The following is a 27,106-nucleotide window of genomic DNA, read 5'->3' as shown; positions in this document are numbered from 1 at the left end:
TCAGTGCTGCATTTGTCATTGCTCCAGGCCAATACACCCACTGTGAGAGAATGGAAACCAAATGGGCATTTTCCCACCTCTGCCTGCTCTGAGAACATGGAAACTCCATGATTCACCTCAACACTAGGGAGTCTACCAGAATCAGCCACAAAGCTCTATAGGGAGGTCCCAGACCAGTCCTGAACTATGACAGACAGGGGAGACCCAGGTAGAAAATACCAGGAATGACTTGCTAAGTTGGTATTGGGTTACTTTTTTTGTAAGAATTGCCTTGTGTTGGGTTCTTTGGCTTATCCTATTCCTGACATTACTGAGTTTTCTTCATTTTGTGGTTCTTTATCCTTTGGTGTGGCAAATCAGTTACCCTTAGGAAACCTCTCATTTCCCTATCATTCAGGATTCTGGATCCAGACCAATTGCTTTTTATTATAAAAGTCTCACATGTTTTTTCCAATTTTTCTATCTTTTGGCATTTCTGTAATTCTTATTGACTCTTTTTTTGGTTTTTTTGTTTGGTTTGTTGGGTTTTTTTTTAGTTTTTTCTCCTCCATTCTCTTTTCCACGTTTTACACTGCTTTGGTTTAAAATTTTTTTAATTGGATTTTTATTGACATTCACTGTTTTGTTAAATGTGTTCTATCTTCTATTCTTAGTCCTTGATTCTACTTACACATTTTTCTTTCATGATATAGGGGGCTACATGTAAAGAAACTCTATCAGTTCAGATTGGTAATTGTTCTTCAACAATTGTTGTTCAGTTGTTTCAGTCATGTCTTCACCCTTCATGACTCCATTTGGAATTTTCTTGGCAAAGATACTGGAGTGGTTTGCTGTTTCCTTCTCCAGCTCATTTTACAGATGAGGAAACTGAGGCAGACAGGGCTAAGTGACTTGCCCAGGGTCACACAGCTAATAAGTGTCTAAGGCCAGATTTGAACCTAGCAAGAGGAGTCTTCCAGACTTTAGTCTTGGTCCTCTATCCACTATACAACACTGCCTCTAAAATTTTCATTAAAAGCTATATTTCACTCCTTACTTCCTCCTGCAATTATTTTCTTTAGATTTAAAACCATTATGGTCAGTCTTGTGCCCAGCATGGTATCGTGAATAGGACACTGGACTAGGAATCAGAAGGACTTGGGTTTAAATTCTGCCTTTTGACATTTAATATGTTTGTGACTATGGGCAAGCCATTTCACCTCAGTTCTCTCTTTTCTGTTCTCTTTTTCAGGGTATCTACTACCTTCATTTAAAGAAATTTTTTAAATTGGATTTCTATTGACATAATTTCTTTTTACATCACCATCATTTATTTCCACCTGTAACCTTTTCCCTTGCCCCTCCCAGAGAGTTATATCCTTATAACAAAGAATATTTCTATTTGCTTCAGTTTCCTCAGCTATAAAATGAGATGGTTGGAAATATTGGCTTCTTGGGTCTCTTTTAATTCTAAACCTATGATGCTATGATACCCTTTTCTTCCCTGCCCCAAGACTCCTTGACACATATTTTTGTTTCCTGGTACACTTGATACTATTCCAGTTTTTTATTTTATTTTTGTGCCATGATCCCCTTAATAATATTTTTGTACCATGATCCCCTTATTGACTTTTCCAGAACTTATTGAAGTCAAAAACTATATGCTGGAATCACAGTTCTGACACTTATTAGTTTCTCTGTGCTCCAGTTTCCTTGTCTCTAAATAGGGACAACAACATCTATACTACTTGTCTTATGGGGTTGTTGAGAGCAATAAAGAATATATAATCGAACTACATCCTTTTTCTTTAAAAAAATACAAGGATAAAGATACATTTTTGTGTTTAAGTCTTTAAGACTTATTTTTATGGATATCTTTTGTTTTTACATCATATTCATTTCCAAATGTATTCTTCCTCTACCCCTCCAAACCAATCTTCCTTTGTAACAAAGCTTTAAAGTGGAAAAACAAAAAGCAGGAAAGAAAATCAACCAAGATTTTAATTCTATCTGTATACATAGCATAGAGCTGTATCCTTTTTTGAAATAGAGGCTTTACTGACTCAAAAGGTTGTTGTTTTTAATATGTTTTCTCCCATACCTGGAATACAGAACTTTCCAGAGCAGAAACTGTCTCCTCTTTTTATCTAGTCTCACTTCATAGAGGTCTGTAATGAGGTAGACCACCCAATAAACATTATTAATCAACCATTTCTGCAGTTCCTACCATTTAGTGGTAAATTCTGATGTTTTAATATGACAGTGGGATGATGTTTTCATATCTCTGAGAAGTTCTGTGACAGAATTAAGGATGGGGGTAGTAATCTAACTTGGTCTGGACTAGAATCAGCCACTCATTTTTATTTTCCGATGTTGACTTTGCTATAAGTAATGTCCTGCTCTTGAATGAGCTTCAATGTGAAATCTGTCATTAGGATTTAGAACAAAATAAATAGACTGTATAGGGATTTCTCAGATTCCCTGTACCGCTTCCATCAAAAAGAAAAATGAGAAACCGTGCTGTTTGTTTTTTCTAAGCAGGCTTACAGTGGTACTTACAGGTCAAAATTGTCTAAGTTGCTTATCAGGAGATGCCTAGGGAAAAAGGTTTCCAAAGGAAAACTGCTCAAGGTTGGGGTTTGAATTTGGAATAGGATAGCCTATGATTTCTAATTCTGTAAAATCCATCTTTATCAGAATCCTTTTTATTTCCCCCAAAAGTAAGATTCCTCAAATATATGAAAACATCAAAGGTCTTGATGTTTACATTAGTCTGAATTTACAGGACTGTGTTTATATTTCTAATACAGCTGCTCACACAAAGTTCGCCTTCTCTAGAGAGAATAAATTATGAGGACCCTGCAGGTGAAATCAATAATGTTCTTATCATTTGTCACAGACCCTGTAGCAGCAGCCAGGGTTGGTCCTTAGTATTAGTTAAACTTGGTAATAGGAGTCATATTAATGTGTCTGATGACTCTATAGCCTATAGAAAATGATGTTCACCTAGCATCCAGAATTCCTTTGCAATGGAGTTTTCCTCATTTTTCAATGTCATCTATTTTTTTAACAGTGATCCCACAAAATATTGTTTAAAATATCCAAATACTCCCTTATTGTGGTCTACGTCCCGAACTCAGCATTCCATACTTAAAGTTTGGGTCCTAAGATGGTGGCTGCTTTTCAGATTCTAAGGATAACTATTGGTCTGTACTTCTAACACTATAGCTCATGAGCCTGCACTATGAACTTCCCATTAAAAATCAGCCAGTAGTCTCAATTAACTAAGTAAGGGGATTTATTTAAATGACAAAGCAAGAACTAGCATGAACTTAATGTACAATAGTAGTGAAACACACACATAGAGAACACATGTGGTTAAGGCAACTCACAGCTCCAGAATTGCATGACCTTAATGCCATTTCTTGCTTTGTAGAATCCTGATGAGACTCACTGCTGAGTGTGGTTGGTGTCTGTTCTGAAGGCATTATTCTGCTACTAGGCTTGGTTTCATCTTCATAGAGTGTTACATCTCTGTTTCATGGATTAATCTGCTTTACTCCCTTGTCTTGCTTTTCAATGGGCAGCGTATTCTCTACTACTTCCATCTTCAATACCAGTTGCAAGCTCAGTTGGGATGCTATTGTGCTCTTTAAGAAATAAAGGAGATCCTTAGCCTAGGACAGTGGGTGATTTCAAGGAGTATGCCTGTTGAAGTAGGGCTAACCTATACTCAAGAAATAGCACATTTAGGAATTGTATGCTCAGAAAAGGAAGTGTACTAATTATGTGCTATAAGTCTATTTTCCACAAGTGTTCCACAAGTAGCAATAAAATCTAATTTGTTGCTGTTGTCGTTCAGTCTTTTCAGTTGTGTCTGACTCTGTGACCACATTTGGGGGTTTTCTTAGCAAAGATACTAGAGTGGTTTGACATTTCCCTTTCCAGTTCATTTTGCGGATAAGGAAACTGGGGCAAACAGGGTTAAGTGACTTGCCCACAGTCACACAGCTAATAAGTTTCTGAGACCAGATTTGAAGTAAAGACTTCCTGACTACAGGCCTGTTGCACTATCCACTGTACCACTTAGCTGTCCATTGAGATGTAAAGCACCTTTAAGAAAAGGCTCCCAGCATGTTAGTTGTATTCTACATGGAGGATCTATGGAAGAATAAGGATAAGAAGTATATAGGATGGGGGGCAGCTAGATGGCACAGTGGCAAAACACCGGCCCTGGATTCAGGAGTGCCTGAGTTCAGGTCCAGCCTCAGACACTTGACACTTACTAGCTGTGTGACCCTGGGCAAGTCATTTAACCCTCATTGCCCTGCCAAAAAAAAAAAAAAAAAGAAGTATATAGGATGAGCAGGGATAGAACACCAATGAAGGCAAGATGATATCACAGATTCTTTGAAATACGATTTCTTCTCAGAGTTATCTGTTTTAGGTTGTAAATGTCCAGGGACCAAGGACCACTACTTTCTAACCTATTTTGTGTAGCCACAGAACTTCAAAGTATAAACAAACACTTGAATTTCTGTCTTGGTAACAACATTTTTTTACACTCTTAAAAAGTTCTTGAGAGCAGTTCCTTTTATATAATCTTTGCAGTTTGTAATTCCTGATGAAAGGCATGATAGTACAATGGAAAAGAATACTGCATTTGGAATCAGAGAACCTGCTTTTAAATCCTGTCGCTGTCACTTGCTACTGTGTGACCTTGGACAAGTGACTTAACCTCTCTGGGCCTCTGTTTCTTCATCTATAAAAGGAGGTAGCTGGACTAGATGACTTCTACATACCTTTCCAACTCTAAATATATTATACAAAATCTAAGTGCAATTAAAACTTAAAACAGCACTAAGACTTTTGGTACACCCTATCCTAAGAATCCATGATCCTATGTGTATTCATTAAATAGTAGTCACTAGCCCGGGGGTCAGCTAGGTGGCTCAGTGGATAGAGCACTGGCTCTGGAGTCAAGAGGACCTGAGTTCAAATCTCACCTCAGACACTTAATAGCTATGTGACCCTGGGCAAGTCACTTAATCCCAATTGCCTTAAACATCCCGGGCTACCTCCAATTGTCCTGATATATGTCTTGCCATTGGACCTCCAGATGGCTCTGGAGGAGAGAGTGAGGTTGGTGACCTTGCACAGCCCTCCCTCACTTAAATCCAATTCAGTGCAAGTCAGGACTTCACCCCAGTGTCATGGTCCTTTTCCAGAATGAATGATGAACAACAAGTCATTAGCCTCCAGTTAAGTCCTATAGGACTTAACAGTATACTGTGGCAGCTAGGTGGCACAATGGAGAGAATGCCAGGCCTAGAGTCAAGAAACCTTGTCTTTCTGAGTGCAAATCTGGCCTCAGACACTTACTAGCTGTGTGACCCTGGGCAAGTCACTTGACCCTGTTTGCCTCAGGTCCTGCATCTGTAAAATTAGCTGGAGAAGGAAATGGCAAACCACCCCCATATCTTTGTCAAGAAAACTCCAAATGGGGTCAACAAAGAATGGAATATGACTGAAATGACCAAAGTAACTGAACAACAACAACAAAGTACTATATTAAGCCTTCTCCTGGTGTAGACAAGGTGCTGGCTTGGAGCATAGTCTTTGACATAACAGCGTACCATAATCTTTGGCAGGTCCTGCTTAGCTATAATTACAAGTAGCAGTCTAGTGACAGAGTATATCTGTTGTATGTCAACCATCCTAGCTAAGTTCACTGGAGCTTAACAGAAAGCAGGTCATAGATTTGTTGTTGTTGTTTTTTAACCATAGAAACTTACGAAGTTTTAGGAAAGGGTGAAGGAGTTAAGATCTCCAATTTAAAGGAGTCCTCATGCTAATAAAATCACAGATCCTTGAGGAGTTGAAGTAGAAGATGCTTATTCCAATGCTTTAACACCTTAAAACGCATGTGATTTCATGAATGGAGGCATCACCAGTGAGGGGCATTCCCAAGGCTGACACACAAGGGTTTCCCTTGGGAACATGAACATTTGACTCAGTTGGCTCAATTCAGGGTTTCCTCTAGAAACATAAAATCTTGCCTTACATCTCTGCTTTTAAAATGAAATGAAAGAAACCTTCACCTCCCATGCAGACATTCAGACTCACAAAACCTTTAATATAAGACACCAGTTAAAACAGGAAGGATTCATACCTAAATCATGCTCAAGCCATCTCTCTCTCTTTTTTCCAATAGGATTCTATCATAATAATAATAATATCTAGCATTTATGTAGAACCTGTTAGGAGCCAGGCACTGTGGTAAGCACTCCACAAATATTATCTCATTTGATCCTCACAACAACTGCAGGAGATAGGTACTATCATTATGCCCATTTTCCAGATAAGTCAACTGAGGCAAACAGAGGTTAAATGACTTGTCTAGGGTCACCAGCTACTAAATGTTTGCCCTGATAATTTATAGTACTACCTATAATGCCCTACCCACAAGGGAGAATGAATTTAGAACTGCTTGAAATTCAAGAACCACCTCTTTTCCCCCCACACTCTCTAAGGGTTTCTGTCTCTCAGAGATCTATACTGTGTCCTTGTAGAAGGCCTTCATAAGGCCAGTAAAATTTGGCACCTGCTGTTCAACACTTTTTATTTAGCTTGGCTGATCCTGGGTGGGCCACGCTTGAAAATTCCCCAGAGTGGTAGAATTTGCTTGTCCACCCCTTACTCCCAGAACTGTTCTCTACTGATACAACCAGCCTTTGAGAACTCACAGTCTCTGTCATGCTAAATTGAGGCATTGGAACAAGATTATCATTGGAGGGAATCATCATTACATCAGTAATTGGTAAAACAATTCTCATCTCTTCTCTTTATTAAGTATATCATTCTCTTCTCTTTATTAACTATACCCATCTACAGAGTACTTAATCATGAAAAAAAATTATCCTTTTATTTAAACTTGAAGGGATATAAAGCAGATGGAATTCTGTCTAGTAATAAAACATTTACAGACTCCTAAAACTGTAAGGCATCTTGGGAAGTCATCTTGAAAGTTCTCCTGTTTCCATAACTGCTAATTTATACTTAAAAATTCATGTGAAAATGATTCTTAAGCCTCCTTTGTTAATATGCTCCAGTGTCTCACATCTTTTTGTCAATCCCAGATCCTTGTTGCTGCAACATAATCCCAGAGTCCCCCTGTTTCCTTTCTCAGCCAATTTTTTTTTTACTAAGTAGACTACTATGTGAGGTATAAAATATAGGAAAAAGAAGATAGGATTTCTCCCTACTGACTCATTTGATTCATCATTTTTAGAGTATTCATCGTTTCAGAGCTTCATATCATTGTCATGAACTCCTTTCAAAAATACATACTAGGGGGCAGCTAGGTGGCGCAGTGGATAAAGCACCAGCCCTGGATTCAGGAGGACCTGAGTTCAAATTTGGTCTCGGACACTTGACAAGCTGTGTGACCCTGGACAAGTCACTTAACCCTCATTGCCCTGAAAAAAAATACATTCTAGTTATTTTCCTCAATTTCTCATATTTGAAATTCTGTTTAGAAGTGTCATCCTTGTAAAAGTGAGAAGATGAAAATGTGTATCTAAATAGTTGTAGGGAGTTTAGTGAATGGATTTTCCTTTAAAGAATTAGTAATAGAGAAGACCAGCTGTGAAACAAGTCCAGCCATTATCCTTGTGATAGCCATCAGAAGTGATTATGGTTAGGGCAGGAGAACTTGACTTCTGTGACTGTTTTTTTGTGAATTCAAACAGCAAGCATAAACCAACTGCTTACTGCATTTTTTTGGTGTTGCATCATTTCATTTCAGTCTTGTCCAACTTTGTGACCCCATCTGGGCTTTTCTTGGCAAAGATACTGGAGTAGTTTTCCATTTCCTTCTCCAACTCATTTTACAGATGAGGAAACTGAGACCAACAGTTAAATGACTTGCTTAGAGCCGCTCAGATAGAAAGTGTCTAAGATCAGATTTGAACTCAGAAAGATGTCTTCCTGATTCCAGGCCCAGCATTCTATCCACTATACCACCTAGCTGCTTCATTTAGCTTATATGTAATTGTCCTTTGCAAAATGAGAAGTTGCATGGCTATACTTGTTATACTCATCCTCTCTGGAAGGGACTTCAAGTTTTCTATATTTGCTATGTAAGGAATTTAGTTGAGAAATTTTACATCTTGTTTTCAAACTCCCAAGGGAAGAGGAGCAGGAGGTAGAATCACAGTTTAACAACAAGAAGAAGAAGCCAAAATCTGTCTGCTTCGGTCCATTCAGTAGATATTTGGAAGGAAAGGGGGAAACATTTCATATGATTAGTTTCCACAGCTAGCCTGTAGGTGGGTGTGTTTAACAGAAGGAAGCAGTAGGAGCTAGCCTGTCAGCTAGCCTTTATAGCTAATTAGCTCAGCATACAACAAAGATAAGTGAGCCAGGGAGGAGGGCCCACTAAGAGGTCTTTAGGTTCTGGGCAATGTCTGATTGGCAGATGTTAAAAGAGATTCTTTAGTAATCCAGTGCATCAATGAACTGCACAAATTCAGTACAGGGCTGGAATAATTCAGGCATGAGGACACTTTGTGCATGCAGTCTCACAAAAGCAGAGCCAAGATGGATAGAACCCTGGAATCCCTGAAACACATCATTGCCCAAGTCTTGCCTCACAGAGACCCAGATCTTGTATTTAAAGACTGTAAGTACAGAAGAAAAGAAGTTTCTTGACTGTTCAGATAATAGTTCTAAAATGTTCTAGTCACATCCTATTTACGTTTTGTTTCTGTTAAGTCTTTCTGTAGCTGGATGATATGTTATAACTGATAGTTAACTCATTCCTGATTTCAGAAAAACGATTCCCTTTCACATGGGAATGTTGCTCACTGGATTATTTTGCCTGGGATGTGTTTCACAAATATTTTAGAAGTTTTTCTTTGAAAAATAGCAGTAATTTGGAATTTTTTAAAAGACTAAACTAACTTTTCAAAAAGTTATTTCACAGTTGTGAAAGTACAGTTAAAAGTGTCTTTGAAATAACAATTAGTGCCTGAATCTTTAGAATTATTTTTTCTTCTTCTCCATGACTCAGCTATGAAGGTAAATTGGGCATGTCTTTTAACCTCTTAAACATGTTTGTTTACTGCAAAAACTTTCAAGAAAAATCAATCACCTCTCTATATTTTTTCCTTTTTAATATTTTTTCCTTCTGTAACCAATTTTGAAATTATTTTCTGCAGTTAAAGGGTCAATAAAATTGCCTGAGATTTCTGCCCTCTGAAATATTAACATGAAATTGACACATGCTGATGGAAAAAACTTCTTTGGAATCGGTTTGATTGTCTTTCCATTAATAATGAATAATTATGAAATCAAAGCTTCCCATTTTAGTAATGCCCTTAAACTGTTTGTCATGTAGCTTGCTTTCTGGAACCAATTTAATATCCTTCTCCAAAACAGACTATCTGTACATTTTGTCTTATCTACAGTAGGTTTCGTATTACAAAGGCCAGAGAGATTGGACTTTAGGTAGAGAACTATCTGAAAGGCAAATGCATGTGGAACGATTTTTGTAGTCCAATAATTTACAGATTTCTCCTTTGCATCTGTAGTTATGCAGTTTCTGTCTTCCTTGGTAGGTCTTCGGTTTGGCGTTCTGATTTCTGAGAGTTGAACAATGTTGCTTGCCAGGTGTCATTTTTGTTTAAGTTATTTATTTGGGGATAATAGAGAAAGATGAAGATTGGTACACTGTTTTGTTCTGCCAGATTTTTCCTTCTAAATTAAGTTGGAAGTTACTTTGCCCCTCAGGCAAGATGTAACGGGCATTTATTTCTTCTTGACTTGTCAACATCTGCATTGGTACTTGCCTGGATTCCAGGCTACTTGAGGTAATAAAGGGATAGAAGGAACCTCTCTCTCTTCCATTAGAGTAAAATTCATTAATAAAAGAGAAAATGGTCTTTGGGTGATCCAGCTGGCCCTGGTCATGAGAGGTCCTCTGAGTCTCAAGATTAGAGTTTAGGGTAGTAGAAAGTGATACGAGGAAGCAGAGAGCAGCATGATCCCATGGTCTGCTCTGAGCCCTTTATGGACTCAAGAAACTTATTCTGCATTATAGAAATTGAAATAGCATGACCCCACCTCCTCGTTACATGCAAAAATCAGAAACTATCCACAGTTTAGGATAGAAAGTAGAGTAGAAGGCAAGAGGTAAAGGAAAACATATCTTTCAGGAAACCAGCATTACTATATAGGGCACCTCAGTGTTTCCAGGGGCATAACCTTGTACTTTTTAAACACACAATTAAAATTTGATCAGATGGTTTTGGGGAAGGAAAGCAACAATCACTTACCCCCAAATGCCATCCACTGTGACATGAAAAGAGTTGTACAAAAATGAAATTGCTAATCCAATGCTAAGCCCCATGGCTTTTCTTTATTCTGAGAAATAACCTAAGTAACTAAAAGACCAGTAGGGTATATCCTTATACAGAAAATATTTCTAATGCTGAAATATCCAGATACCATGAGTATGAAATAAATGTGAAAAAGATTATTTGACTTTTTGGTGCTGAATCATAGCAGATTCAGTGTGTGTGTGTGTGTGTGTGTGTGTGTGTGTGTGTGTGTGTGTGTGTGTGTGTGTATTTCTTTGAGAAGAAAGAAGAAAAAGGCAGGCCTTTCAAAGATGTCACATGCACCTCTAATTTCTTTGGCAAAAGAGCCTTTTTGCTGATATTGGGCTCACTGCCCTGGCCTCTGCACCAGAAGGACTGCTTCCAGCAAGCCAGCTGGGTGAGTCAAGAACAGGTGTAAATTTCCTGCTCCAACTGCCAGTCAATGACTGGACAATCTGCCCTTCCTTCTCTTCATCCACCTCCCATCTCCTGGCACCTAATGCCAAAGAAATGGGTCATTACTTGGCACAATACTGGCCCTCATAGGAAAAGGGGGGGATTGTTGGAGAATAAAAAGATAGTCCAAGTATTCTTTTATTACTGAGGTACAGCTGAAGGAATGTGATAGTGGTGGTGGTAAGGGCGATGGACAAAGAAAAAACATTCTAGAAACTGTCCCCAAATTATACAAAAATTGTATGCTTTTTCCAATGTTCTAAAGCAGACATTTCAACCTTTGATTCCTGTCTCTGCCACTTGGTCCTGCATGGTCTTGGACAAATCAGTTCAACTCTCTGTTCCTGTTTCCCCATCTCTAAAATGAGGGGGTTGAAGTCTAAATATGGGAAGTTAGAGCTGGAAAGAACCTTAGAAATAATTGTATTTTCTCCTGATCTAAATCATAAGTTCAGATCTTAGAGTAGGAAGTGCATCTAAATCTGGACTTTCTCCTAAGTTAAGGTATGAAAAGACAACTTTTGTCCTGAGAGAGAGGTGGATGTGAATTGTTACCTTCATCCAAGTAGAAATACTTGGAGAATATTTTCTTTTCTTGATCTACTGATGTGGGATAGTGCATTGCACAGCATTTCCCTTAGATGATATATTAACTATTCATCACCCAGGAGTTATGGGTTTTTCTCACTAATGTTTGGTAAAAAAAAAATGAGTATTTTCTGTTCATGTTACAAATGAAAACTAATAAGAAGCCTTCCTTTATTCCCCCAGTTACTAGTACTCTCTCCCACTTCAAATTACCTTGGCCTAGGTTCAAAACTTGATTTATATATTTACTAGCTATGTGATCCTGGGCAAATCGCTTAGCCTCTCGGCCTCAATTTGCTTGGCTGTGAAATGGGGATAATAATGTTATAGGGTTCTTGTGAGGATCAAATGAAATGTGTGTAAAGCACACTGCAAACTTTAAAGTGCTACATAAATCAGAGCTATTGCTCCTGGGGATGCTATCATCACCATCACCTCTCCTCCTACTTTTTTCCTCCTCCCTATCTTCCTTTCCTCATCCTTCCTCTTCTTCTCCCTTTCCCTCTCCTCCCTCCCCTTCCCCTTCCCTTTCTTCCTCTTCCTCTTCCTCTTCCCCTTCCTCTCCTCCTCCTCATGAAGAAGAGAGGTACTCTGGTCAAGACAATGATCCAAGACAATTCCAAAAGACTCATCATGAAAAATTCTATCCTCCTCCACAGAGAGAACCGATGAATTCTGAGTGAAGATTGAAACAGACTTTTTTCACTTGAAAAAAAAAGGATTGTGATATGAGCTGGCAGACTTTGCACCCACACAGACAAAACAGTAGATCACTGAAGTGATATAGTGTTTATACAATCACTCTCCAACTACCACACTTTATTTTTCTGTGGCCATGGTCTTGTCAAAATTGTCTTCCATATTGAGAAAAAAGATGAGAGTTGTAACCCCTGTTAGTAATTATTAGGCTCTCAATATTTGTTTGGCAAAACTGGGAAATTCTCCATTCAACTAACTACCTAATAAAATAGCATGGAAGCAAAAGTAAAAAGAAAGTTTAAAACAACATAGCAGGAAAAGTAAACAATCAAAAGAAACACACCTTCCAAAATGCTAGCTGCATTGCCTAGATTTTAGGAAGAGAACAAATTAATTTCCTCACTTCCATATTTCTCCTCCCACCAGATTGGGGAGGCAGCTGGTGGCTCAGTGGATAGAGTGCTGGACTGGACTCAGGAAGACCTGATTTCAAATCCAGTACCAGATACTTACTAGCTAGGTGACCCTGGGTGAGTCACTTGACCTCAGTTTCCTCAACTGTAAAATGGGGATAATAATATCACCTACTCCCCAGTGTTGTTGTAAGGATCAAATAAGATGTTTGTTTTGTGGTGGTTGTTTTTTTTAAAGCAAAACACTTAGCACAGTGCCTGGCACATAGTAGGTGTTACATAAATACTTATTCCTTTTCACCCCTTGGAGAGAAAAGCAGAAAATAAGTGGTAGATAAGTAAATGAAAGCTTCTCTTTGCTTCAGGGGTAGCAAAGGCTCTGTGGAGAAGTCCCAGATGGTCACATAAGCCACTATTTGATGTTTTGGCCTGAATTGCATGCTTTTCCTCTGGCTGGTCTAAACTCACCCACTATGTATTTGAGTATAGTCACCTCTCCCCTCCCTTCCCAATATGATTACTTCCACTGTTCTCCACTCATAGCTGTCAAGTGAACAACAATCACAAGCCCTCACTGGGTCCCATATCTGCATGGATTGGAATGGATTCCCAGAGATCTCCTCCCACCAGTTTCTCATGGAAACCACTTCTCTGCATAAATCCTTTAAGGTCAAAAGCCATAGCAACTTGGAGAACTCTCAGTAATGCCTGTCCACCGACAGGCAGTCACTTCCGACCCACTAAGTTTCCATGGTAATGTCTCTAGTGGAAAAGCAGTCTGTGCCCAAAGCTAGGGCATGTTAATTATTCTTCCCTTCTGTGGGTATGAGATGGCCTTTAACTGTACAAATGTCAATGATACTGTCACAATTTCACTTCAATTTCCCCCAATTCTATTCATACAACAGTAAAAATGAATATCAAGACATAATTATTTCTTGAAAATAATGTATTTACATAGTTAAGGTGAATAAACCTTTGCATTTTGGAAATGTCTGGAAGGTTTATTTATCTCAAATTGGTGAGCATTTTATTTTTAAAAGATAGGACATTTTACTCTTCCATAGAATTGAGACCAGACAACAAGTCTAATTTTTTAAAATCCTCTTTTAATCATGGATTTCGCTGAATGTACTGTAAGAGAGCAAAAATTCTCTGACAACCAAGCGTGCATTAAATGTGCATATTTTATGAGTCAACTTTTTAATATACTTTCAGTTTAAACATTTAAAGAAACAACATTTGAGATATGCAAGTACTCAAGAAGAAAAACCCTCAGAAATGCACTATCAGATATTACCACATTGTGTGCCTGCATGAAAACAGCAATAAACTTCGGGGGGCTTGCCAGCTAAATTTAGAACACTGATTACATTTTTATTACAATAATTTGAATTCTGGTCATTTTAACTCCCACATTATAGGATTTCTTATGAGCCAAAGTCTATTCGTGATTGATTTCACATATTTATGTTTTATAGCTATTTTATGTTTTAAAAGGATGTTGATTTCATTCCACTCAATTCAGATATGAGTGGCATATTTTTTTTTAAAAATCAGAGCATATTAAGCACATTTCCTTTTCTTTTTTTCCCAATAAATATACCATTGGGCAGAGATAAAATATCCAGCCCCAGAGAAAAGTCATTGCCCCAGAAGAGCCAGCTTTAAGGAATGCTATTCTAAAATCTTAATGCTAATGTCTGCTATGATTTTATTTATTCCTTTAAAAATCAGTCTAAATAAATTATAATGCAATATAAATATTGGACATCAGTCTTGTGGTGAAACCTAGGGCCTTCTTCTTACGCTGCTGTCTCTTCTCACCAAAGATTTTTAACAATATAGATTTGTTAGCCTGAACTCACTTTTAACAACTTCTGAAATGCATGTGTTAAGTTACAGCCCATAATGGGACACAGCTGCATGAGGGTGAGTGCTTAAGTTATGATTTTTCTGTTTAAATGATATGGTTTTTACTGATTATGTGCTACAGATTGATTTAAGAAATGTAAGACAACTTTAGAGGCCTTTCATAAAGGAATCTTCTTTATTTAATACATTTCAGATTGGAGCTTTAACTCAAAAGGCTCTTACATTTTCTCCATGTTTAAATGCTTATTTAAGTTTAGTCTGTCAAGGTAGTTAAAACAACTCTTTCTCCCACTCCCCCCCCCAAATCCAATCCCCATAATAACTTTTTTACATTTAAAATTGACAAAGTCAACAATCATTAAAGTATCTGTACCTACTTTATCCTTTATGCATGGAATGTGCAATTTAAATTATGATTTTTTATTTAGTTATCGTTTATATAGTGCTTTTGCAAAGTGGTTTACAATATTATCTCATTTTATCCTCACAACAACTCTGGGAGGTAGGTGTTATTTTATTCTCATTTTATAGATAAGGAAACTGAGGCACACAAAAGTCAAGACTTACCCAGCTAATAAGTATCTGAAGCCAGATTTGAACTCAGGTCTTCTTCACTCCAAGTACAGCTTTATTCTTACTTCAATACTTCAAAATATCCATGAATTTATTAGGGTATATTTTTCGCAACCCTATTTGTGGTTTTCTTGGCAGAGATACTAAAGTGGCTTGTTGTTTTCTCTTCCAGCTCATTTTACAGATGAGGAAAGTGAGGCAAGCAGGGTAAAGTGACTCGCCCAGGGTCACACAGCTAGTAAATATATAAGGCCAGATTTGAACTCAAGTATTCCTGACTCCAGGCCCAGCACTCCATCCACTGAGCCACCTATATTTCATTGCCAAGTTAATACTCAAAGGCCTTCTACCATGGGAGAACCTGGCCAAGCTTGTAGTACACATATCCATCAAGAACTCGGAGGTACCACCACACCGTGGTTAAGCATTGAAGAAAGAGACACTGATCAATATCTCTTAAGTCCCATCCGGCTTAGCCAGAAGGTGGTAATTTTAATGTTGGAATGCTAAGTGCCCTGTGGCACTTATCATCTATATAATTCATTTAGCACTTACCATTAACTATTTTGGAGATAGCTAGATGACTTAGTGGATAGAGTGCTGGGAATGGAGTCAGGAAAACCTGAGTTCAAATTTGACCTCAGATACTTACTAGCTGTGTGACCTTGTACAAATCCCTTAACTCTGCCTTAATCTGTTGGAGAAGGAAATGGCAATGGCAAACCACTCCTGTATCTTTTCCAAGAGAAAACTCCATGGACAGTATAGTCTATAAGGCCACAAAGAGTTGTATACAACACAACAAATATTTTGTTTATTCATTACCTTTTAGGTTTTCTATTCCAAATTATACTATCAGCTTCATGAGGGCAGGAATTATCTCATTTCTTTTTTTTGTTTTTGTTTTTGTTTTTGTGGGGCAATGAGGGTTAAGTGACTTGCCCAGGGTCACACAGCTAGTAAGTGTTAAGTGTCTGAGGTCGGATTTGAACTCAGGTCCTCTTGAATCCAGAGCCGGTGCTTTATCCACTGTGCCACCTAGCTGCCCCCTCTTATTTCTTTTTAGTCTTAGAACTATTTTATTATTTTCCAGTTAGAGGTAAAGAGAGTTTTCAACATTAGGTTTTTGTGGGGTTTATTTTGTTGTTTTGGTTTTGGTTTTGGGGTTTTTTTTGGCAGGGCACTGAGGGTTAAGTGACTTGCCCAGGGTCACAAAGCTAGTATCAAATGTCTGAGGCTGAATTTGAACTCAGGTCTTCCTGAATCCAGGGCCAGTGCTTTATCCACTGTGCCACCTAGCTGCTCCTCAACATTAGTTTTTATAAGATTTTCAGTTCCAAATTTTTCTCCCTCCCTCCCTCCCTTCTCTCCCCCCTCCCCAAGACAGAAAACGATCTGATATTATCTCTCATTTTTATCTGCATTTATCATACCACCATCTGCCTCCTTTGTTCCTACTTATGTGCTGCCAAATAGAGCTGAAGAAAGTTATACAACTGTTGCCTACACCCACTACCAATTTATGTTATCTGATCTTTCACGGGGCTCTCACTGCAGCAAGGCATTCTTTTATTTCTCTCTAATTGATGATCTTACCACAGAAGCTATTGCATACTTCTCTTTTCCTGATAGCCTTTTGCACCATTACCTCCTCTGGCCCTCACAGCTGAAAACCTCACCTCATACTTTACTGAGAAAATAGAAACTATTGGCTCTGGAATTATTTTTTTCTCTCCTCTCTACATCTCACAGTACCTTGATATTATCTCCCACTTTCTCCTCTTTTATACCAGTCTTCAATGGCCTTTCCAAGGCCAGGCCCTTTACAAGGTAACCTTTATGAAATCTTCTCCTGTATCCTTCAGAAGATTGACCTATCAATCATCCCCTCTCTTTCTCTCTACTCTTCAATTTTTTCCCTGTCTTCTGGCTTTTGCCCCTCTACTTACAAATACAATCAAGTCTCCCTTACTTACAGGAAAAAAAAAAACTTCACTAAGATGAACAGTTTTCATAGTATTATGACACTTTTTGGGTTTTTTGTTTTGGGTTTTGTTGGGTTTTTTTAGTGAGGCAATTGGGGTTAAGTGACTTGCCCAGGGTCACACAGCTAGTAAGTTTGTGTTAAGTGTCTGAGACCGGATTTGAACTCAGGTACTCCTGACTCCAGGGCCGGTGCTCTATCCACTGTGCCACCTAGCTGCCCCTGTGTAATTTAAGATTCTAAATGTGGATTCTAATCTGTTCCCCCAGTTTGGGGGAAACTGACTAAAAATCACTGATAAAACGAGTTTAGGTTTTTAAGGGTTTATTGGAAAATAGAAAGAAAAAGATTGAGAACAGAATTCTAACAGCCTGGCATTCCTATCTTTCCTCAAATTTCCTGTGAAGTCCTCTGCCGCCACCACCATCAAGTCAGCAAGCCAAAAAGCCAGCGCTCTCTGCACAGGCTCCCTTTCCTCCTTCCTGTCTCCTCCCAGACCATAGGAGGCTCCTCAAGTTGATTGACTGGTAGCCTTGATAGACAGCACCCATGAGCAAACGTCATTTCCTGACGCCAAGGAAAAGCCACAATGCCTCTGAGGCATTTTCCTCATGGTGGAGCTTTCCATAGCAAGTCTCCAGTAGGTGGCGTCATTCCAATCATTACACCCCCATGACACTTTTTTTTGACTGTGACTACTAAATCAATCATTTTGTTACTATTGGAAAAACACATTGTTAAATATATGGTTAGTTCTCAAAAGAAGAAAAGCAAGCTACCAACAACATATGTGAAGAAATAGTCCAAATTGATAATGATAAGAGAAATGCGAGTCAAGCAACCAGATTCCATCTCATACCCATCAGATAGGCAAAGATGTCCCAAAAGGGAAAACTAAAATTTTTGGAGAGGGTATGGAAGAACAGGATTCACTGTTAGTGGAGCTGTGAATTAGTGCAACAATTCTGGATGACGATTTGGAACTATATTCTAAAACTCACTAAACTATATATAATCTTTGGCCCAGTGATACCACCACCACGCATATACCCCAAAGAGATAAAAAAAAAAAAGAGGAAAAAGACACATGTAGAAAAACATTCACAGCAGCACTTTTTGTTGTAGCAAAGGACTGAAAACTAAGGCGTGTCCATCAATTGGGGGAAATCTGAACAAATTATGGTATATGACTATAATGGAATATTATTGAGCCTTGAGAAATGGCAAAAAGATTGGAATAAGAAAAGCTTATAAAGGTTTTTATAGACTATGAAGAGTAAAATGAATAGAATCATGGAAACAATTTATATAGTAACTAAAAGATTGGAAAGAAAGGCAACTTGGAAAGAAAGAAGGAAGGAAAAAAGGAAGGAAGAAAATTAAGAAAAGAGAGGATAATTGAAGGGACAACAAGCCCAGGTTGAGGACAAGAAGGGAAGGAATCGAGGGCAGAAGGAGAGCCGGTGACCTTGGCTAGGAGAAGAACCATCTCTTTCTCTGAATCTGGAGCAAAGGACAGAATCAAAATGATGTAATGGTCATGAGAGGTACAGAATTGGGAAGAAGAGGAAGCTCAATACTGGCCTCATTTTTCTTTCAGTAAAGTATGAGTTGAGAATCTCTGTCTCTTTATCATTTAAAAAAAAAACCCAAAACTATTGAAGAAGAACAAAATGTTTGTACATCATTTGTATCCATTGAACATAACAAAGGACCCCACTAAAAAGAATTTAACAAGGCAATATGGCCAAATAAAATTTAAAATTGTACACATTATTCATTCAACAAACATTAGTTAATCACCAAATACATACTATATGAGAGGTAGCAGAATAGTGAATAGAGAGCAAATTTTGGAGTCAGGAAGCCTTAGCTTCTAGTTTTGTCTCTGACGTTAGCTTTATGACCATGAGCAAATTACTGAACAATGTCCTAGGCAACTCTTTAAGACTATAAATTACAAAGAACTTGCTAAGTAAGCTACAGAGGTGGAGGGAGTTTACACACCAGGAGTTCCATGCACACTGTACTGGCTATGGAATGCTTTGCATTCAAATATCATTTGCATGTAAATTGCATTTGAATATTAAGTTTACCAAGACCTTTCAAAAACATTATCTCTTTTGATCCACCTACTTATCTTTGTAGGGTTGGTAAGGCAGATCTTATTTTCCCCTTATTCACAGGTAAATAAACTGAGTTCCAGAGAGATGAAGCTATTGATCCAACATCACACAGTGAATGGGAGAATTAGGATTAGAACCCAGTTCTTTTCACCTACTATATTTCCTATTCAAATCACATGTCTCACTGACGATCAATCACTACTACAAGGTGGGCCAAAAGTCACAAAAAGGTAAAATCTCACAAATGGCACAAATTATTTGAAAATAATTTTCAAAAAGTTATTAAAACTTCAGTCCCCTTCATGATTTTTCATGACATCATGACTTTTGGCCCACCCTGTAGTACCTTCATTTGGATTAATTTATCCAATCATGCCTCAAACACTAATAGACTACCTTCTATGTAAAGATTATTATGTTAAGCACTGGGGGAGATACAGAGATGAATAAAACATAGTACTGGAACTCAAGGAATTTAAACAACCTACTAAGGAAGCTAAGATATTGACACAAATACTTAGAACAAAGTAAAGCATAAAAAGTATCTGAAAGCCACAGAGTACGAGGGGCCACAAAGATGGAAGGGTGATTGTTTCTAATGTGATCAAAAATATTCTATTTCTCCTCAAATATTCATTGAATGCTTGGTGTGGATATTTTCTTTGGCTCAATCACTCTATTTTTTGCATTATATTCTTGTATGTGGTTCCACCCCACTTCTCCACCCCGTCAGTCAGTAGAATGTAATCTCTTTGAGGGAAGGAATTGAATCACTGATCTTTGTATCCCCAATACTCAGCACAATGCCTTGCACATAGTAGGTATTTAACAAAAATTTAAGGAATTGAGATGTGTGGTGGATCCAGGAAGGCTTTGTGAAGGAATCAGCATTTGAGTTGTTAGCAAGAAAGAGCTACTAACTTTCTTTGGGTACAGATGGCATCACTGTACAATTTTTTGCTGGGGGGGGGGGGTGCAGGCGAAACCTACTATGTTCCAGGCACTATGCTAAGCACTTTAGAAGTATTATCTCAGGGGTAGCTAGGTGGTGCAGTGGATAGAGCACCGGCCCTGGATTCAGGAGGACCTGAGTTCAAATCCAGCCTCAGACACTTGACACTTCAAATCTTGTCCCATAAGCATTGTTCTGGTTACTCAGTTGACCCTGTGTGACCCTGGGCAAATCACTTAACCCCCATTGCCCTGCAAAAAAAAAGAAGAAGAAGAAGTATTATCTCATTGGATCCTAACAACCTTGGGAGGTAGGTGCTATAATTCTCCCCCTTTTACAGTTGAGGACATTGAGGCAAACAGAGGTTAAATGACTTGCCCAGGGTCACACAACTAGTACACATCTGAGGCTGGATTTGAACTAAGGTCTTCCAGACTCCAATCCGAGTACTCTATGCACTGTGCCACCTAGGATTTACATTTTATATTAAGCATTTTAATGAGAGGATAATGTCCTCTTCTCAAGACATTTACAAAAGGAATGAGGAAGAATTACTCCTACTGTAAGTATAAACCTAATACCCAATCTTCCGTTTGTACTTCATTAATTCAGGAATCTATGATTTCATCCATCCTGGATACTTCTATTAGAGAAGGTAGTCGCCCCTTTCTGACTAATAAATGGTCGTTGATGACTACAATGGCTGGAAAAAGTCATCACTGAAACAATCCTGCTGATGCCACCAAACTTAACTCCCCGGATCTTCCCAAATGCTAAGCCTTTCTAATTTGATTGGACTGGTCAGAGCTTATGCCTCATTGATCTAACTTTGGAGAACCCAATGGTGAGGCATCAGGGTAGGACTTTTTTGTTTGTTTTTTTTGTTTTTTTTGTTTTTAGTGAGGCAATTGGGATTAAGTGACTTGCCCAGGGTCACACAGCTAGTAAGTGTTAAGTGTCTGAGGCCGGATTTGAACTCAGGTACTCCTGACTCCAGGCCCGGTGCTCTATCCACTGCGCCATCTAGCTGCCCCCAGGGTAGGACTTTAATGTAGGTCCTAGTAAGGGCACTAACAGAACTATTGAGCTAGCCAAAGCAATTAGGTTTTCTTCATGAAACTATATGCACAGATATGTTATCAGATTTCCACATTAAAAAAAAACAACCTAACACCAGATCTGTTAGCAGGATTTATAGAAGCACAAACTATTATTTATGGTTTTTAGTTTTATAATGAGCATAGGTACTAAGGGACTGAGTCCTTTAATGTTGAATGCCCGGTGTTTTTAACTATACTAAACAGTAGTAGGTAGCATGAATACCATGAATACTAATATTATTCATCTAAAAAGTAATATTATATTAATAAAATTTAATAGTAGCAAATATTAATATCACTACAATATAATTACTTTATTAATATAAAATATTATTTTAGCTTTATCATTGACAGTTATTACTTATAATAAGAAGGTTTTTGAACAACACCTCAAATACTAAACATACAATTTTGTAAATTAAGAGGTACCCCTATTCCCTGGGGATCATGAGAATTTGAGAGTTGGCTTTGCTACAGAATGAGTTTGTTTAGCTACAAGTAATTTTAGGATGAAAATTTAGAGGCACCAACTCAATGGGCTTTATAGTACTTCTAGGAAATCAAGCAATTAATAAACAAGTTATATTAAGTAAAGAAAGCACTATATAAATCTGAGTTGTTACTTCTGTCTCTCTCTTTTTTTTTTTTAAGTGAGGCAATTGGGGTTAAGTGACTTGCCCAGGGTCACATAGCTAGTAAGTGTTAAGTGTCTGAGGCTGGATTTGAACTCAGGTACTCCTGACTCCAGGGCCGGTGCTCTATCCACTGTGCCATCTAGCTGCCCCTACTTCTGTCTCTAGTGGGAATTCAGTGGCAATGTTTCTGTGGGAAATATTAGAGACTGAGATTTTTTTATAGTTATAAGTCTTGAATGCTGTGTAAATAAATCAATATGGTTTACAGCTTCTTTAGGTCCTCAGAGGTTATTTTATGTAACATATGTGGTCATAACTATGACTTTTTGAAAAACCTGCAGCATGTAATAACAGACGATTTATTTAGTAATTTCCCTCTATATCAGTATCCCTCTTATGGTCCTAACTTTTTCAAAGCTATGTTATTGAAATACTTGTGTTATTTCATAAATTAAAAAGAAAATAAAAGTTAAATCTATTAATTAAAAAGTAAAATATAAAATATTATATTATATATTTAATATGTATGTATGTGAACAAGATTATTCAAGCACTTCTATTTAACCCTTTCATCCTTAGATTTCTTGATGGAACAATGAATAGAACAATGTTCTGGAGTCAGGGAGACTTCAGTTCAAAGTCAATCTCACACACTTACTAACTGTATGACCCTGGGCAAGTCACTTAACCTCAGTTTCCTCAGATGTAAAATTGGGGTAATAATAGCATCTACTTCCCAGGGTTATCACTAGGATTAATAGTAGGCAATATATAAATGTTAGTTATTATTTATATTGCTCCTATTTTGCTTTCCTGGAAAAATGCTCCTCGGTTCTGGAAAGTTATATCAAAGGATCTATACTTTAGCTTTTTTTTTCCTTGGCCTTAGGCCCCAGTCAGAGACAGTGCCCTGGCAAAAAAATTCAGTGTTAGCTCAATCTCTCCCTCTTGTCTATGATGCTTTCTCCTTAATAGCTTTCTTATTTCCAGTAAGTACAGCCAGTCCAACAAAGGCCTGTGGTTAACACTGTTTATAAAGACAAAGTAAACAAAGAAAGGTAAACAGACTATCTCATGCCCAAAAGAAAGGCTGTAGGCTTCCAGGAGGACAGCTGAGGGAGGAAAGAAGAAACAGAATTATGGCCTTGGGGTCTATAGTCTAAGAAGGTTTTAGCAATACAGCTTCTGAACTAACATTCCTCATATCTAGCTTACCCAAACAGCCTTGCTCCCTGTGTCCTGAAAACTTCCTTTGCAGTAGCTACCTCAGTCTGAACTTCTGTTCTCCTAGTTCCAAAGGTCTTCTTAGAGCCTCCCATTCTATGAAACTCATCAAAAGCTGGGCTCCTCTTTCTTAGCTTTTGTCTAGGGCTTCTCTGAAGGCAGGCTCATCCATTATGATGCTGTCTGCCTTTTGATTCATTCAAAGGACTTGGACTTATCTCATAAAAAGTAGGCAACATTGTATAATTAAATACCTTGTTACTGCATTCCCTTTTTTTTATAATTACTTTTTTTGAAAGACCACATGCATTGGAAATATATCCCTCCTGTCTCCCTCTTTCATGTTGAATTAGGTAAAAAAGCTTAACCAAAATTATATTGCTTAGCAGCCCTAGATAATATAGGGACAGAGGAAAGAAATAGGAAAAAGACTTTTTGAAATAATTGAAAAGCTCATTTTTTTCAATCTAGAGTATAAGAGTACTTAAATCAATCAAAAATAATTAGATTTGCCTCTTTTAAAAACCCCCACATATTTGTGTTATCAAAATTTCATGCTTTCACCACAAAATTCCTTATTGTACTCATCCTTAAAATGAACTCTGATTGCTTTTAACATATAGCCCATTTATAAAAGCTCTTCAATTTGGTGAACTATTTAGTTGCAGCCATCCCTAAAAATACTGTAATGCCTGGGGACAGCATGTACCTTATTTATTACAAAGAACCTAACTTGTTTATATTAAAATAGAAGGGAACCTCCGTATAACTACTATTATGGGAATCAAATGACAGCCCTATTATGTACTAATTAGGCATATAGAATATGGAGTTGTGTTTTACAGGACTTGATTGAATCTTATGTCTTTCTGAATCCATGTAGTAACAAAAAGTGTTACAATAAAATTTTACTTTAGTTTCATTTGTTGTTTCTGCTTCTCAAGCATTGATATTTCAGCTTCTCTTATAACTCCCCAAAATACTCAATAAGTATTATAGTCTCGGGGCAGCTAGGGGGTGCAGCAGATAGAGCACCAGCCCTGGATTCAGGAGGACCTGAGTTCAAATCCAGTCTCAGACACTTAACACTTACTAGCTGTGTGACCCTGGGCAAGTCACTTAACCCCAATTGCCTCACCAAAAACAAACAAACAAAAAGTATTATAGTTTCACACCTAATATTTTTAGAGACTCTGAGACAAGTAACAGGTTTATTGCTCCAACTTCAGAAACACTAATAAGTACAATACTTCAGCTATTAGTTCACCAAAGTGGTGGTTGTTGTTCCGTCATTTCAAACATTAACACCATTTGAGGTTTCTTGGCAAAGACACTGGACTGGTTTGCAATTTTCTTCTATGGCTCATTTTACAGATGAGGAAACTGAGGCAAACAGCGTTAAGTGACTTGCCAAGGATCACACAGTTAGTAACCATCTGAGAATGGATTTGAACTCAGGTCTTTCTGCCTCCAGGCCCAGTCTCTATCCACTATGCCACCTATCTCTCCTCACCAAGGTTACAAAATAAATTTCCTCAAAATTTCCTTTAACACATGTAATTATCATATGGAGTATAATGATAATAACAATCAATTGCATAAAAAGAATGAGAAAGTTGTTGTTTGTTTTTCATTCTCAGAGGACCATCACATCAGGGAGGTGTTGCCATGACTTGTAGTGAACTGGATATAAGTGAGGCAGGGCTTGAGTTCTTAAGGGAGGGGAGGGAGGGAGGAAGAGAATTTGGAACACAAAGTTTTTAAATTGATGTTACAATTTGTTTTTACATGTTAGGTGGGGAAAAGTTCTAAATAAATAACTAAATTTAAAAAAATTTTTAAATAGTTTTTAAAAATGAGCATTAACTAGCCTTGACAAAATGAAAAATCATTTTTTTTCTACACAGCTCTAGCCATCAATACTTTAGGATGCAATCAATAAACATAACAAAAGCAATTCATTCCAATAGGATGGATTTCAACAAAAGAATCCTATTCATACCCATAAGAGGCAGAACTCAACTCCTTTTCTCACATTATATATTATCTTTCAATAGCTAGGTACTTACCTATTTTCTTGAATAGGAGTAAACCTGGTTTTGTTTTGTTTTGTTTTGTTTTAGTGAGGCAATTGGGGTTAAGTGACTTGCCCAGGGTCACACAGCTAGTAAGTGTTAAGTGTCTGAGGCCGGATTTGAACTCAGGTACTCCTGACTCCAGGGCTGGTGCTCTATCCACTGCGCCACCTAGCTGCCCCCTGTTTTTTTAAAAAAAAATTCCCTATTCTCCAATAGATAAATGGTCAAAGGACATAACTAGACAATTCGCAAGGAAAATCCAAAAACCATATGAAAAAAATGTTCCAAATGACTAATCACATTAAAAATGCAAATTGGAACAATTCATCAGATTGACAAAAGATGGCAAAAAGGAAAATGACAGTTGGTGGAGGGGCTATGGAAGAATACACCCAGGAATGCATCCTTGATGGAGCTGTGAACTGGTCTCACCATTCTGAAAAGTAATTTGGAACTATAGCCCAAAAGTCACTAAAGTGCACATACCCTTTGATTCAGTGATAACACTACTAGAGACACCAAAGAAAGAGGGAGAGGGCCCACACATACAAAAATATACACAGCAGCAACACTTTTTGTGATAACAAAGAACTGGAAACTGAAAGGAATTAATTAATTAAGGAATTTAATTAAGGAAATAAAGCAATTAAGGAATGCTTGAACAAATTAGCAAATGCTATGATTTATAGTAGATATGATATGATAGAATACTATTGGACAATAAGAAATTACAAAAGGATGAATTCAGAAAAACCTAGATTTATATGAATTGATGCAGAATGAAGTGAGTAGAAGTAGGAAAAAGATTTACAAAGTGACATCACTAAAGAAAATCACCTTTGGAAGACTTCAGAACTCTGACCAAAGCAATGACCAACCAGGAATCCAGAGGACCAATGAGTGATAAAACATGATACCCATCTCCTAATGGAGTCCTAACAGACCCAAGGTATAGAATGAGACATACGTTTTCGGGCTTGGTAAATGCATATCATTGCTTTGATTGAAAATGCCTCTTTATCACTAGGATTGTTTTTCTTTTTTTTTTTTTAATTTGGGTGAGGGACTTTTGTGGGAATGGAGACACTAAAGATAGTGTTACCAAAGAGAAAAAGAGAAGAAAAGAGGGTCATTGAAACATTTTTTAAATGGAGAGAACAGAAGAAAGTTTAGAAAGAAACACAGATAAGCAGAACAGCTTTGAAAATAACATTATCTACTTTTTTTTTAAGAGAAAGCTGCATGAACTCAAGATTTGCTGTTTCACATATATAAGCCTCTTTATTTTCTTTGTACATGGAAATGCTCTTGTTTGCTGGTGACTGTTGAGTTCAGAAGAACAAAAACAAAAAAGCATAATAAGTTTAATTATTACAGTGAATTCTGTGGTAAATTAAAAGTGAAAAATCTAGTTATATGGTCAAGGGGAGCCCAATATGCTTCTAGAAACAACTTTTACCACTGTTGGTGGAACTACCTAATGGGTGAGTTTTATAGGTGGCACGACAAGAACGCTCCTATAGGACTTGAAGGTTTCATGATTAAAATCTCCGAGTTAGACAGACTGAATAGGCTATCTAATAGATAGGCATGGCATTACTTCTACAAGGTAACTAATTACCTATGTGTTTTACCTGGGAAATAAAACAAGATTTAGTTTCTCTCTCTCTCTCTCTCTCTCTCTCTCTCTCTCTCTCTCTCTCTCTCTCTCTCTCTCTCTCTCTCTCTTTTGGTGGAGCAATGAAGGTTAAGTGACTTGCCCAGGATCACACAGATAGTAAGTGCCATATGTCTGAATCCAGATTTGAACTCAGGTCCTCCTGAATCCAGGGCCAGTGCTTCATCCACTGTGCAAAAATTTAGTTTCTTAATGAAGGGACACCATGCCTACAGGGGCGCAGATTTGCTTTTCAGGTTAGCTAGTTCCCTCCTTAGAAATTTGAGAGCCAGGATCTGGGGCAGGGTGGGCTGGGGGTAGAACACTTGTGAAGGGTGGGTATATTAGGACAGGAATTGGAAAGCTTAAGTGGATAGAAGACTGC

General features: G+C 37.8%; 1 protein-coding gene across 1 annotated transcript in view; it reads left to right on the top strand.

Moving 5' to 3' along the window:
* The first annotated feature begins 8,445 nt into the window (after window positions 1-8,445).
* Window positions 8,446-27,106, top strand: part of LIX1 (limb and CNS expressed 1) — a 65,732-nt gene continuing 47,071 nt past the window's right edge. Inside the window, exon 1 of the mRNA XM_043978258.1 lies at window positions 8,446-8,662. Coding sequence (XP_043834193.1) covers window positions 8,554-8,662 — 109 coding nt within the window. The 5' untranslated portion in view covers window positions 8,446-8,553. The remainder of the gene's footprint in view (window positions 8,663-27,106) is intronic.

Source organism: Dromiciops gliroides, chromosome 1 (assembly GCF_019393635.1).
Source record: "Dromiciops gliroides isolate mDroGli1 chromosome 1, mDroGli1.pri, whole genome shotgun sequence".
NCBI classification, from domain to species: domain Eukaryota; kingdom Metazoa; phylum Chordata; class Mammalia; order Microbiotheria; family Microbiotheriidae; genus Dromiciops; species Dromiciops gliroides.
This window is presented reverse-complemented; position numbering and strand designations above follow the sequence as displayed.